Source organism: Crinia signifera, chromosome 11 (genome assembly GCF_055691185.1).
Source record: "Crinia signifera chromosome 11, ASM5569118v1, whole genome shotgun sequence".
Classification (NCBI taxonomy): Eukaryota; Metazoa; Chordata; class Amphibia; order Anura; family Myobatrachidae; genus Crinia; species Crinia signifera.
Genome location: NC_139227.1, coordinates 56,973,565 through 56,985,744, shown reverse-complemented (window position 1 = coordinate 56,985,744; position 12,180 = coordinate 56,973,565). Strand labels below are relative to the sequence as shown.

Here is a 12,180-nt window from a genome sequence, read left to right as displayed (position 1 = left end):
TCTGACGAAATCCATGGAGGAAGCTGTGAAAGGAAACCATACTCACCTGTCCCAGGGCGACGTAGTCCAGGTAAGGGTCTTGGCAAAAAAACAAACCGACACGCGAAACCAGACGGACAGCAGGAGCCGCACGGTGTTTGTGTACATCGTGCGGCTCCGCCCCCGAATGCCGCTATTGGCCGTCTTGCGGCCTAGCGGCTCCTGATTGGCCGCTAGGCTTAAAGCAAATACGACAGGGAAAGCAAGGTGTATTTTCCTGTCGTATTTGCGTGAGTGTTTTACACCACTTAGCAGCCGTATTATCAGTACGGCCGCTTAGTACATCAGAAACCACCATTCTTTTGAATGGTGATTTCTGTCGTATTCTATCGATGGTGTAGACATTCGTATTTGTAAATACAAATACGAATGTTCCATCTTTAGGAATACGAATTGTTGTATTTTTGGGATTGCAAATCCCGAAAATACAAATTCGTAAAAAAAGGTGTATTTCTCCCTACGAATACACCTTTTTTCTACCAATCCATTTTGGTAAATGTCCCCCTAAGTATACATATATAATACAATCTATCCTGATATATATCCCATACATATAAATATATACATATAGGTTCGTCACACTTATATTCCTGACTGGTATAATTAATAATTTTGTTATAGTCTAAAAACTACCCCATAGGTGGAGCGTAGTGGGATAGGATGTGAAAGAAGTAACCTACGTTGAAGAAACAAGCACTTAGGTTTTTTTTTCTAAAACAATGAGATTGTAATGTAGTTACAAGAACCATTTAAGTTCAAAATCCCCGTTTAGGCCTCTTGGGGTAAGGGTACTCATATTATATATGTATTTCATTTCGGTTTGGGCGAGTGTGGTTTCACAGCCCTTCTGGCGCCAGTTTCCCCAGACTTTTTTGATACCTATAACTTTCACAATATCTTCCGTGGAACAGTTGTGCTTGTTTTTAAAATGTTCAGACAGATGGTGTTTCTCCATTCCTTTTTTGATGTTCCTGGCATGTTCTGCCCATCTTTCACGTAGAGTTCTTGTGGTTTTCCCTACGTATTGTAGGCCACATTGGCATTCAATCACATAGATACAGTTTTTGGAATTACACGTGATGAATTCCTTGATCGGATGGACTGATCCATTGGCTGTGGCCACCACTTTCTCTACTTTTGTAGGTGTATCTTTATGAATCTTACACATGGGGCAAGTTCCACATCTGTGAAAACCCTTCGTCGTGATACGACCTGATCTTTTTTCCGGGCCTGCACTTTTGACCAAACGTGTTTTTAAATTGTCCGCCTTTCGATAGATAAATTTTGGCTTCTCTTGGATGTGTTCTTTGAGCAGAGGATCTCTGACTAGGATATGCCAGTGTTTTCTTACGATCTTCTCTACTTCTTTATGTTGATTGTTGTATTTTGAAATAAAGGACAAGGTTGGTTTTGTATTTCCGGTTTTTTCTTTATATTTTAACATAGGAGCCCTATCCTTTTTCATCAGAGTGGTGATAGTTTTTGTAATATTCTCTTCTTTGTACCCCTTTTCCACAAAGCGTGTCTTCATTACTTGGGCTTGTGTCTCAAAAACTTCTAGTTCTGAACAGTTCCTTCGGATTCGTTGTAACTGACCTGATGGAATATTTTCCAACCATAATTTATGGTGGTTACTGTTCACCGGGATATATGTATTATTGTCGGTTGGTTTTGAATAATTTCTGGTGTGTAGCCTGTTCTCTTTTATGTATATGTTGAGATCCAGAAAATGTATCTCTGTTTGGCTGATGTCGAAGGTTAACTTGATGTTCCATTGATTTGTGTTTAAACCCTCACAGAAATCTTTCAGGTCGTTCTCATTGCCTCTCCAGATGAACAGGATATCATCTATATATATCTCTTCCATATTAAGATGTTCTCCACATATTTATTATTCTGCCAGATGGTGTTTTCTTCCCACCAGCCCATGAATAAATTTGCATAGGCTGGTGCGAATTTGGTACCCATGGCTGTACTTTGGACTTGTTTATAAAATCTGTCTTTAAACCAAAAAAAGTTGTTGGTTAATATGAATCCATTTGCTTCTATCAGAAACTTTCTTTTTGTTTCTAGGACTCCTCCTTTTCCAAAAAATGGTTCGCAGACTCCATTCCTTTCTGATGGTCAATAATGAAATAAAGTGATCCAACGTCTGCCGTTACTAGAAAGTCTCCTTCCTTCCAAGTTATGGTCTCCAAAACGTTGATCACATTTATCGTGTCCTTTAGGTATGCCTGTATTTTGATTACTTCTGGTTGTAATGCATGGTCCACAAATTCAGATAGGTTTGCAGTAATGGAATTTGTTTCAGCCACTATGGGCCTTCCCGGGGGTTCTTCCAGATTCTTATGAATCTTGGGAAGCAGGTAGAACACTGGTAGAGATGGACTTGGGTTCATGATAAATTTTGCTTTCTTTTCTGAGATTATATTTTGTTCTTTATAACCAGTGATCATGGTTTCCAAATCTTTTGTTATTTTGTTGCTGGGATCTCCTCGCAATAAACTATAAAGTCTTCCTATCGTTTAATTGCCTGAGGGCTTCTTTTTCATATATACCGCGATCCATTAAAACGATACTACCCCCTTTGTCTGCCGGCTTTATTATTAAATCTTCCTTTCCTTGTAGAGATTTAATGGCATCTCTCTCTTTTTTACTCAAGTTGGACTTCTTCGGCCATTTAGGGGTTATCTTCTCAAGATCTTCACACACTAATTTTTGGAACGTCTCCACGTAGCATCCTTTTGCGAAGGAGGGATTAAATGTAGATTTAGGTTTGAACTCTTTCTCGACCGTGATGGTGTCTTAAGATGTTGGGTTCTCTTTATCGGCAAAAAACCTTTTTAATGCCAATTTTCTTGTGAATTTTTGGACATCAATGTAAGTTCCAAATTTGTCTTTGCGGTTGTCCAATGCATATTTTAAACCATGATTTAACACAGATGTTTCCTCTTGATTTAGTATGTGAGTGCTCAAATTAAAGATTCTGTTGTCCTTAATCTTTTCTGGGCTCCCTGTCGAAACTACATTTGTAGTTTCCTTCACTTTTTCTGAACGTCTCTTTCCTCCTCCTGTCCCTCTTAAGGTCTTTTTCTTCTTTTTCTTGTTTTTTGAGGTACATATTATGTTCTGTTCCTTCCTCTCCTTCCTAGGTCTAAAAAAGGGGGGGAAATTTGATTTCTGTTTTTTGCACCTACATTTCTTCTGTAATTTTGGTTTTGGGTTCCTCTAAGACCATCAGGGATTCTTCTGTTCCTCCTCATATTTCGGGGTGTATTGTTTTTATTATGATATTCAGATGTTGTCGTTATTTGCGAATTCCTATAAGGTGTCTTTATCGATGTATCATCTTCTTGCCATTCATCTTGTATCAAAAAATGTTTCATTTTTCCTTCCTCTCCATCCCGGAAAGTTCTGTACTTAGGTCTTTGATCTTTTTCCATCCTGTCCCTCCTGCCTTTATACTCCCCTTGTTTTATTTCCTTTCAATCTCCTTCGTACTCTCTCCATTCTTTTAGGTTTCCAAATCTTCTGTAAGGTTGTTTCCACTCTCTTTAGTCAGCGTTTTTTCTAATTTTTGCATGATTAAGTCTAAGCTTTCTTCTATAATTTCAGCCTGAATTGGGTCATCTTGATTTTCAAAAATATGTTTCAAAATAATGCTCCTTTTCTCCCTATAACCCATCATGATGCAGCACAGAAAACAATGATAACACCTGAACACAGTATACTAAACACAGAGGAATGTTTTCTATTGCGCAATTAAAAAGCAGCCTACCCACCTACAGGGGTTATCGTCCTGTCAATACAATTATGTATTGTCAACACAATACAGATTATGGTGGGTCAGCGCTATACTGAGGGTTTTCGATTAATAATGGATGGATCTCACATAAGCTGATCTTCTGGTTTAAAAAAAAAAAGTTCACAATCTCCAGTATTCTTCCTTCCAGATGTTTCCCGAAGATATGAAAACATAAAATGGAAAGTACATATAGTGAAGTACGTCTGGGTAGTTGGAATCAGAAGGGATGGGGTACTTTAACGTCCTTTCCTATGACCCATGTGCAGATGATTTCTTTATGGGGATCACAACGTGTGTAGGCTTCAAATAGTGCTTACAATCAAGCTTACATTAAGGAGTTGTTACCCCCACATATAAAGGTTTCTTTATACTGCTAAATAATAGTCAGGAAGTAGCCGGTAAGGGTGAATGATGCTCACTTGTATGCTTACATGCAAAGATGTAGATCCACTCACATCAAGGTTTCTTTTGTAAAAGTACGGCTTCTCAATCACGTTCAATTAAAATCCCAAAAATATATTTATTGACATTTAATAAGAAAAAACACACACCATGGGATAACTGGTGCCAGATGTATCTACAACAAACCCACCGAGGATGAGATGAAATACCCGGGGAACTTTACCTCTGGAAGGTGGTTGTTTAAGGCTGCCAGTACCTCCAATGGATAGATCCAACAAAAATGGACACCGCACCAACGCGTTTCGACCTTCAAAAGGTCTTTATCAAGGTGGTGTCATTCCTAGTCCTGCTGGGGTTTAAATACCCACTCCTCAAAGGGGCATACCATGTGGGCGTATCCTCAATTTTCTCTAATTATCTATCGTGTGGCAAAAAATAGTATAATACATGACTGAGTGCAATCTACAAAACATACAAATATATCATGATTAAATACATATAAAAACAATGCTGTAAAATATGTTTTTTATCACAAAATCATAATGGACTGGAAGTCCTTATATGGGCATAACATCTAAGGTGGATCCGTTTGTGCATCTTCTCTAGATGTAATACCGGGTACTGGTACCCTCTGATATGAGTTCCCCCCTGTGTAGGACACACCTGGCGGGATGCAGCATGTAGTGTGCATCTAGACGGTATCGCCGTCTAATCCGGCGTCGTTGGAACGCAACGCCATTTTGGATGGCGTCACGTGATGTGCCTACAACACGCACGGCCATCTTTATTGGCCGGCGTGCTTGTATATATGGATTTCCTATCAGGTGGAACGCAGCGTGTTTACAGATGGTATCACGTGGTGTGTACATGACACGCACGGCCATCTTTATCAGCCTGTCTCTGGTGGTCACCGTGTAACAACACTACCATCTGGTGGTCACTGTGTAACAACACTACCATCTGGTGGTCACTGTGTAACAAAGCTACCACTTGGTGGTCACCTAGAAACAACACTACCACCTGGTGGTCACCATGTAACAACACTACCACCTGGTGGTCACCGTGTAACAACACTACCACCTGGTGGTCACCGTGTAACAACACTACCATCTGTTTACCGCACCTATGCGATATGATTTTCCCTGAGGGATTAAAGCCAAATTTAAATCTTATGAACATTTCTGCAGCTAAATTTCTCGTGGCCAACAGCAAAACGCTGCGGTGGCCCAAAACTACTTACACCGTGGAAAAAGAAAATACAGTAAATCAGCTTACCAGAATGTTTGTCCCACAAACATGGGGAGAACATACAAACACCACACAGACACAACACATGTGATGGGAGGCAGCGATGCAGACCTCTGATTCATCTTATGGCCCCTACAGGTGAAGCTGCACATTGCACTGCCATGCCTCACCTGATCAAGGCCAATCATACCTGTCACTCACCTGTTACCTTCCCCATCGTACACCCACTTGGTGGACCGCAGACCTTCATAGTCAGAGGCCCAGTAATACAGACAGGCATTCATGTGTAGACAGTAGAGGAGATAGGCTGTAGTTCGGATGACTCTGCCGACATAAAAATACAAAGTGTCACCTGCAGTAACTGGGACAAGGCTGATGACATGATGGCATGCATTATACGGCAATAACACCTTTTATACGGTTTCTTGTAAGTTGTAAGTATTTACCCAATACAGCGCCAGCCCGTAACACCTGACACCGCTGTACGCTGCATCTCTCCATAACTCCTGACACTGCCATCCACTGCGGCTCTCCATAACTCCTGACACCGCCGTCCGCTGCGGCTCTCCATAACTCCTGACACCGCCGTCCGCTGCGGCTCTCCATAACTCCTGACACCGCCGTCCGCTGCGGCTCTCCATAACTCCTCACACCGCCGTCCGCTGTGGCTCTCCATTACTCCTGACACCGCCGTCCACTGCATCTCTCCATAACTCCTGACACCAACCGCCGCTGCGTCTCTCCGTAACTCCTGACACCACCAGCTGCTGTATCTCTCCGTAACTCCTGACACCCGCCAGCTGCTGCGTCTCCATAACTACTGACACCGCTGTCTGCTGTGTCTCTCTGTAACTCCTGACACTGCCGTCCGCTGCGTCTCTCCGTAACTCCTGATACAGACGTCTGCTGCGGCTCTCCGTAACTCCTGACACCACCGTCCGTTGTGGCTCTCCATAACTCCTGACCCCGCTGTCCGCTGCATCTCCCTGTAACTCCTGACTGCCATCTGCTGCGTCTCTCCGTAACTCCTGACACCGCCCGCCGCTGCGTCTCTCCGTAATTCCTGACACCAACGGCTGCTGCGTCTCTCCGTAACTCCTGACACCACCGGCCGCTGCGTCTCTCCGTAACTCCTGACACCACCGGCCGCTGCGTCTCTCCGTAACTCCTGACACCACCGGCTGCTGCGTCTCTCCGTAACTCCTGACACCACCAGCCGCTGCGTCTCTCCGTAACTCCTGACACCCCTGGCCGCTGTATCTCCTGACTCCGCCAGCTGCTGCATCTCCATAACTCCTGACACCGCTGTTTGCTGTGTCTCTGTAACTCCTGACACCGCCATCCGCTGCGTCTCTCCGTAACTCCTGACACCGCCGTCTGCTGCATCTCTCCGTAACTCCTGCCACCGCCAGCTGCTGCGTCTCTCCGTAACTCCTGCCACTGCCAGCCACTGCGTTTCTCCCTAACTCCTGCCACCACCAGCTGCTGCGTTTCTCCGTAACTCCTCACATCGCCAGCTGCTGCGTATCTCCGTAACTCCTTACACACGCAGCCGCTGCGTCCAGTGGTGGAACTGCTGAGGGTAAAGGAGACCGGAAGACTGACACCGGAAGGCCACCACACCATTATGTGGACGCACATACCATCTGCTCCCCAGGCCAGTCGTTTTTAGTACTAGGGCCACCATTGAACTGTATAATATGACTGCCAACCTGCCTGGCTCAGGGCTGTCAGCGGCTGTGTCTGCACTGTCCAGCCTCCAGCATAGGAAGGGGCTGGCAGATACAGACTGTGTTACCATCAGGGGGTACAGATGACATGACAGTATTAAGCCCGGACATATGGAGAGGGCCTGGTGACCCTGACTACAGTACAAACGGCTTCTGTAAAGCAGTGGCACAGCCTATTCCCCTTCACCCACATGTGCCCAGCTTATGATGCAGGAACTTGCCCCATACTTGCCTACTTTTTTAACATTCCTATTGACATCAATAATGCTGCCTCATCTAATCTTCTTGACCTTTTCACCTCCTTTGGACTTTCTCAATGGACCTCCACCCCCACTCATAATCTTGGACACTCCCTTGACCTAGTCTTCACCCACCATTGTAATCTCTCTGATTTCTCTAGTTCTTCCTTCCCACTCTCTGACCACAATCTGCTCTCTTTCACCCTCTTATCCTCCCCTCTCACTCATTTCCCAGACCCACAGTCACCAGACGTGACCTCAGGTCTCTTGACCCTACTGTCCTGTCTTCCCTGGATACTTTCCTCTCTCCTCTTTCTGTCATGACCTGCCCCAACCAGGCTGCCTCTTTCTATTACTTCTCTCTCCTCTGCTCTCCACTCTGTAGCCCCCCTCTACACTGTCCCCCTCCGACGCTCTATACCCCAACCCTGGCACAACAAAATAACACGATTCTTGCAAAAATGTGCATGCTCTGCTGAACGCCTCTGGAGGAAATCTCACTCTCTGGCAGACTTCCTCCATTTCAAGTTTATTCTCTCCTCCTACAGTGCTCTCTCCTCTGCCAAACAATCTTTTTTCAAATCTCTCATCTCTTCTCATTCCTCCAATCCCTGCCGTCTCTTTGAAACTTTCAACACTCTACTTCGCCCTGCACCATCCCTCACTGCCTTTGCCTCCTTCTTCCTCTCTAAAATTGAGATAATCCAACATGATATCTCCTCCTATACCCCCTCTGCTGCTCACCCACCCCAATCATCCTCCCCCCTCCAACTACCCAACTCTATCATCCTTCTGCCCTACTACAGCTGAGGAAGTCCACTCCCTTATCTCATACTCTCCCCCTCTACCTGTCCATTGGACCCTCTCCCCTCCCATCTCCTCAGTTCCCTCTCTCCCACTGGCTGCTCCTACCTTGCTCACCTCTTTAACCTATCCCTTTCTACTGGCATCTTTCCCTCACCCTTCAAACATGCTCTGGTCTCACCTATTCTGAAAAAAACAAAACCTGGACCCTTTATCTCCCACAAGCTACCGCCATATCTCTCTTCTCCCATTTGCCACTAAAATACTAGAACAGCTGGTTTACAAGCATCTTACCAGCTACCTGTCTGACCACTCCATCCTTGATCCCCTTCAATCTGGCTTACGCCCACTTTACTCCACTGAGACTGATGATGGGGGTGGGTTTTGTTGGTCGCACAAGGCTATAATCGATTGTTGAGGAACCCTAAACCCAGTATTGGGAAAAGTAAGTATCACTTAGGACAGGGGTGTGCTACCTTAGGACATAAATTTGAACAAGAGAGAGAAAAGGATGTCCTTAGCAGGTGCACCAAAGAAATTTTAAAATTTAACTTTTATTTTGGTATCAGTAAAATACTGTGAGATAAATAAAAAACATTGAAAACATACATCGGTGGGGATCACACATTCAAACTAAGGTGGCAGACAGATGTTGCTGATAGTATTAGTGTAGTGTTTTAGACGATACAATGTGTTTATCATACACAGTGTTTTGGCTGACCACTTCTGTACAGTAATGTAAGTCTGCAGATCCCACACGTTACTGTTAACAGAATTGAATCTATGGTGCCAAATGAGAGTGGGTCATATGACCTCTGATAACTGTAAGTGCCACAGACTTGTGAAAGCTCTAAGTGCTGGTCCCTTTCATTGGAATCAGGGTGTTCCACTGCGTGTAGGCAGATAGGAATCACAGCCCTGTGAGGCGACCGTGTAGCACTACCCGTTCACACAGTGTGCTATAGAATCTCGCACACAGGGTCAGGTGATGAGCGTATTGATTGCACGTCTCAGCCCTTACAAGGGCTTGTGAGGCATCGCACTGGAAGTACACATAATCAAAATGCAATTGTAAGAAAAATAACAAAAGAACAACAATCTGCCTGCGCACTGCTAGCCGGCACGTGCTTCGCTGATTCGCTTCCTCAGGGCCAACCTGACTCTGCTGGTGTGAGGGTTTAAATACCCATGGTATTGGCCTATGATCCAATAGAATGGATTCGGCCCGGGCACGCCCCCAGGCAGTTCCCCGGGAAGATGGCCCAATCCTATCTGGCGTCGGCGTCACACCTCCGGACACTGTCCTGGAGGTGGGCGGCATGGTTACCCTAGAGACCGGAGTATACTTGCGTACCGCTTCCTGCTGCTATTCCGAACGGATACGCGTCATCGTTGTCATGGAGATCCGAGTGCGTCCGTATCGCATGTCCGGCCTTCTCCTAAGTTCCAGCTTCTGGCAATGGTGATGCGCATCTTGGTTGCCGTGGAGACCGGGGTATTTGTTTATAGCTACTGTTACTTGGCGTCGTATGGCTAATTGTAAAGGTGGATCACTCAAGTGAGTCAACTAATAGTCTACTCTCTATTCAGTATTAAGTAGAATTCTGAAATATTATATTCGTGGATTAATGGAGGTTTTTTGGAGAAGAATCATGGTGCCAAGAGGCAATTGTCAGGCACGGTGGATATATCTCTCTGGTGGGTAAAGGTTCCAACATAATAAAAGCGACTCTGCAGTGCCCATCTTGTATATTGCTAGCATCCTTAAAAGACAGGGCGCAATGGAAATGTGTTTTGATAATTTTCTGATCACCAGTCGGTGGTTATAGGGTGTTCATATTGATCTCAGATATGAATCAAAAAATTAAGGTTCTGACATCATCCAAAAGAAGGCATTTACGATGTCATTTGACGCATTTTTGTATTCCCAGTCATGGTGAGTATATCTAATGGTTCTGATATCAGATCTGGGATAGTTACCCAGATAGTTTAGATCTTCTGGTAAGTATGGAGGTTCGGTCCTTATAATTTCTTAGTACTCTGTAGCAAATGAGGATGGTCACCTGGCACAATAGTTGTTTCTCCCGGGTGAGTAGGGTCAAAGCCCTTACATAAACAATGTCCTCTTTTGGGCATACAGTGCAACAGATGTGCGTTTTAATGATTTCTGGTCACATATACATGTGTAATTGACACATGCATGTGACACCCTTGTGTCTAATATTAAAGTGTGCCTGTGTGTACAAGCATCAGGTATCTAAATAGATAGACCATGACTGTAGTGTAAGGTGGCTGCAAAAATGTGCAGCTTCAAGAGTGCTGTGAAGAAGTGTTTTGAGTATGCCGGTGGCATCATGGTTCCATAAAGATGTATTTTTGGAGAAGAATCGTGGTACTGAAAGGCAATCGTCGGGCATGGTGGATATATCTCTCTGGTGGGCCAAGGTCCCAACATAATAAAAGAAAACAACTCTGCTGTGCCCATCTTATATCTTGCTAGTATCCTCAAAAAGCAGGGCGCAATGGATATGTGTTTTGATGATTTTCAGTCGGTGGTTTATAGGGTGTTCATACTGATCTCAGATATGACACTTTGGACCAGAAAAAGAGGTCCTGACATCATTCAAAAAAGAGGGGGGGGGGGGGGACTTCATGATGTCATTTGACACGTCTGTATTCCCAGTCATGGTAAGTATATATTAAGATTCTGATATCAGATCTGGGGTGAGTACCTGGGTAGCCTAGAACTTCTGGTGAGTATGGAGGTTCGGTCCTTATAATTCCATAGTGCTCTCCACTGAGACTGCCCTAGTGAAAGTCACCAATGACTTGCTGTCAGCCAAATCCAAGGGTCACTTCTCCCTGCTTATCCTTTTGGACCTATCTGCTGCCTTTGACACTGTGGATCACCCTCTCCTCCTCCACATACTCCAAAACATTGGCTTCTCTGGCACGGTCTTCAACTGGTTTTCCTCTTACCTTCCTTCTCAGTCTCTGCCCGTGGCTCCACCTCACCACTCTCCATCCTGTCGGGGTCCCTCAGGGTTCCGTCCTTGGCCCCCTTCTGTTCTCCCTGTATACCTTCTCTGGGTGCACTCATTAACTCCTTTGGCTTCCAATATCACCTTTATGCTGATGACACCCAAATCTACCTCTCCTGATCTGTCCCCCACTGTTCTCTCTCAGGTTTCCAACTGCCTCTCTGCCATCTCCTCCTGGATGTCTGAGCGATTTCTAAAGCTGAATATGGACAAAACCAAACTTATTATCTTTCCCCCACCCAGAGCTATGCCCCCTACTAATATCTCTATCACTGTTAACAACACCATCATCTCCCTCGTTCCCCAACTCCGCTGCCTGGGTGTCACTCTCGACTCCTCCCTCTCATTTGCAACCCACATCCAAGCCATGGCCCATTCTTGCCAGTTCCAGTTATGCAAAATTGCTCGCATCAGGCCTTTTCTCTCACAGAGTGCAACTAAGCTTATCATCCACTCACTGGTTATCTCACGGCTCGACTACTGCAATGCTCTCCTCACCAGCCTCGCTTGATCCCAACTGGCTTCTCTCCAATCTGTCCTCAACTCTGCAGCGAGGCTTATCTTCCTCTCCCGCCACTCTAATTCTGCCACTCCCCTTCAACAAAATCTGCACTGGTTACTATTCCCCTACATAATACTCTTCAAACACCTCACAACCACATACAGGGCCATCTAATTCCATTGCTCCATATATCTCTAACCTCATCTCCATTCATACACCTTCCCGCCCTCTACGGTCGGCCGACGACTGTCGTCTCTCCTCCACCCTGATCACTGCTTCCCAAGCTAGAGTACAGGACTTTGCCCGTGCTGCACCCCTTCAGTGGAACGCACTCCCTCACTCCATTAGACTCTCGCCGACCTTGCAAAAC

The 12,180-nt window shown here is 45.0% G+C and overlaps 1 protein-coding gene across 3 annotated transcripts in view; it reads right to left on the bottom strand.

The window, feature by feature from the left end:
- The window catches only part of CNGB1 (cyclic nucleotide gated channel subunit beta 1), a 141,212-nt gene that overhangs the window by 23,421 nt on the left and 105,611 nt on the right, over positions 1–12,180 (bottom strand). For all 3 annotated transcript variants that reach the window (XM_083164819.1, XM_083164820.1, XM_083164818.1), the window contains exon 12: positions 5,696–5,818. In XM_083164819.1, the coding sequence (XP_083020945.1) occupies positions 5,696–5,818 (123 nt within the window). The remainder of the gene's footprint in view (positions 1–5,695; positions 5,819–12,180) is intronic.